At 40.0% G+C, this 3,110-nt stretch overlaps 1 protein-coding gene across 1 annotated transcript; it reads left to right on the plus strand.

Annotated features, from left to right (window-relative positions):
• Nucleotides 1-619: 619 nt before the first annotated feature.
• On the plus strand, nt 620-2,897 carry LOC132130945 (ankyrin repeat domain-containing protein SOWAHA-like). Its single transcript, XM_059542826.1, has one exon. It carries the CDS (start codon nt 695-697, stop codon nt 2,036-2,038), a length of 1,344 nt encoding a protein of 447 aa, XP_059398809.1. The 5' UTR covers nt 620-694; the 3' UTR covers nt 2,039-2,897.
• Nucleotides 2,898-3,110: the final 213 nt, after the last annotated feature.

Genomic DNA, 3,110 nt, shown 5'->3' on the forward strand with positions numbered 1-3,110 from the left:
TTGTGCGCTGATTTGCTGAAAGGCAGAACCAAGGCATCTTACCGTTTGGTTTCCAAAGGCTCTTGAATATTAATTAGGTGACGTGACTGGACGTCTTTCTCAACGGCTCTGAGGATGATTATGCAGAAGATTGATGCGACTTCATTAATATTCATGAGGCAATATTTCACCATACTAGGAATCGTAATTTCACAAAAAGCTTTAGCTCAATATGGCTTCTTCCTGGAAACTCCCACTGACTTCAGGAATGTCTTTTCTTAAGACATGGCAAGGTAGAGGTTGTAGCTAAATAAAGAAATATGCAAGTAATGATCAGTTCGTGACGACAAACCGTTTGATGACATGAATAATATTCGTTCAAACACTAGCATTGGGAGAGTACGTGCAATTTAACGTTCAGATTGTAGATTCTTATCATTTTAGAATTATTATTTATTATTTAAATTATTCAACACAGTAACTAGCTAAGCTGGATACCTCTATCCTTTACAAATAATGCTAAAATAAACAAAATATTTAATTTAGGTTTCCGTTTTTAAACTTTTGCACAGCCCCGCCCCCACCCAAATCTTTATTATGTACATGACGTGTCACAGCATTAATTCCGGAAGACAGGTAAGGGCGTGGCGACAGCCCAGGTGTGCTCGACAGACGTCGTGCTACAGTATGTTTATATTCCGGACGTATTAAAGAAATGGCTTTGACTCAAGAGGCGATTTTAAACGCTTTATTAGAAGGCAGAGGAAAGTTGAAAAACTCCGAGCTGCTGGGCAAGTTCAGAGAGCTGCTAAACTGCAGTGATCCGACGGAGAAGAAACAGAACCGAGATCTCTTTAAAAGCTTCGTGAACAACGTTGCTGTCGTGAAAGACTTAGAGGACACCAAGTATATAGTGCTAAAGAAAGGGTACAATCATTTATTAAAAGCCTCAAACGATGAAAACGCACCAAGAGAAGACTTAAAAGATGGATCACAGGCAAAAGATAAGAAAGAAAAATCTAATGCAGAAGGTAAGAAGTCTGAACAGAAAGCTCTGAGCAGATCTCCGTCAGAGGCTTCAGACGACACCACGCCACACTCTCCCATAGAGTTTGCTTTGGAAAGATGCAAGAATGTGGACTTTACACCTGTAAAGTCTTTACATTTCACCGTCCCACTAAAGCCTGACCCCGATTTCTCGGGAGCCGCAAAGAAAGAAGTAAACACATACAAACCCTATGCTCTACCTTTACGAGGGCCGCAAATAGACTTGGGTCGTCATAACAAGAAGCCTTCCACTGAGAGCTTGGGAGAAAAGCTTCAACCTTCGCCTCAGTGTAAGAGGAAAACAGACAGCGTGGTCAGCGCTGGAGCTTCGCCGCAGTCACAGAGACACGTCAAGACCCCTAAACAAGCGGATGAGCCCAAAGACTCGCACCATTTCTCACTTGATCCCGTGGAGCACGAGTGGCTGGTGAAGTCTGCGGCAGGACAGTGGACTCAAGTGCATGGCTTGCTGTTAAAAGACGCCCAGCTTGCAGAGAAGAAGGACTTCATGTCAGGGTTCACGGCTCTACACTGGGCCATCAAGTGTGGAAACCTTGACATGGTGTGTACGATTATTGAGGTGTCTAGGAAGAGCGATCATGGGGTGGACATCAATGGCAAGTCCAATGGGGGCTACACACCGCTTCACATCGCTGCCATCCATGATCAGCGCTTTCTGATTGAGCTCCTGGTCCGTAAGTACAGTGCCAATGGGAACATAAGAGACAACTGCGGTAAGAAACCCTACCACTACCTGCGCAAAGATGTCCCAGGAAAGCTAAGGGAGCTTCTCGGAGACCCGAAAGCCGTCCACCAGGAGGTCAATCGTCAGGTCAAGGAAGAGTATGACCCGCGGAAATACTCTTTAGGGCCCCTCATCCTACCTCATGGGGTGGGGCTCAAGAAAAAGAACAAGAGCAGAAACCAGTTCATCTCTTTGAATGACGACGTCAGAGAAAGGGATGAGCCGGTGTTACGTAAACTGAGGCCGGAGTCAAATATCTTTCCATAATGAGTCTAAATATGGAATATGAGTTTGATTCGCAGACAGTATTTGTGATCTGAATTAATCTGGGTTTATCCGGGAATCTGTTCATTGAGATTTTATTTGTAATATGAATCACAATATACCATAGCTTTTTAAATAAATTAATACTTTTATTCAGCAAGAACACTTTAAATTGATCAAAAGTGATGATGTTACAAAATATCTATTTCATATAGATGCTGCTGGACTTTCTATTAATCAAAGAATCTTAAAAAAAGTTTTTATTACAGTTTGCACAACAAAACAAGACTGGAGTAAATGTTGCTGAAAATTAATTTCCACAGGAATAAATTACATTTTTAAATATATTCATATTTCACAATATTACTGTATTTCTTTGGGCAGAAAAGCCTTCAAAAACATGAAAAATCTTACCAACACTAAGCTTTTGAATGGTCAGTTACTTATGTGTATTATATTGCATTGTATTTTAATATAATAAAATGTTTTCCTTTTTCCCACAGATTTAAATGCATCAATTACAGATTGTAAATCATGAGGTACTACTTGTCTTAGTGTAGGGAGCATAACTCACTGGAAGTGGCCAAAACCTCTCTAATTGTTCTTTTCTGGCTTTTTATGCATCGCATGTTTGCACATGTTCACTTAGGTGATGTGACAAGCTGAGCAAAATTTAGAGAATATTTTTTTTTATTACTGTAGATGTAAAAAAATAATATCTGAACACATTCAGGTCATGCTTTTTACTGATTAACATTTATTTAGTCATGCATATTCCTGTATTCTGGTGGTCTTGGAAAACCTGTAACTGTGGGAGCTTATATTGCCACCCCAAATCAATAAATACATTTTATTCAAAAATGTCACACAAAGATATTTTTATTTTGATTGTGTATATTTCTGATATTTTTTCTTGATCCAGTGATGAATAACTCATGTGAGCTGGTTCACACTCAGCTGACTAGATGTGGTTAGTCTTGCTGACAGTGTGTGTTTGCTTTTGTTTTTCTAAAAAGCCACAATTAAAGATTGAGTAAAGGAGTCCAGTTCTGGGAATTTATGCAGACGTGGGCCC

This window comes from Carassius carassius, chromosome 47 (genome assembly GCF_963082965.1).
Source record: "Carassius carassius chromosome 47, fCarCar2.1, whole genome shotgun sequence".
Classification (NCBI taxonomy): domain Eukaryota; kingdom Metazoa; phylum Chordata; class Actinopteri; order Cypriniformes; family Cyprinidae; genus Carassius; species Carassius carassius.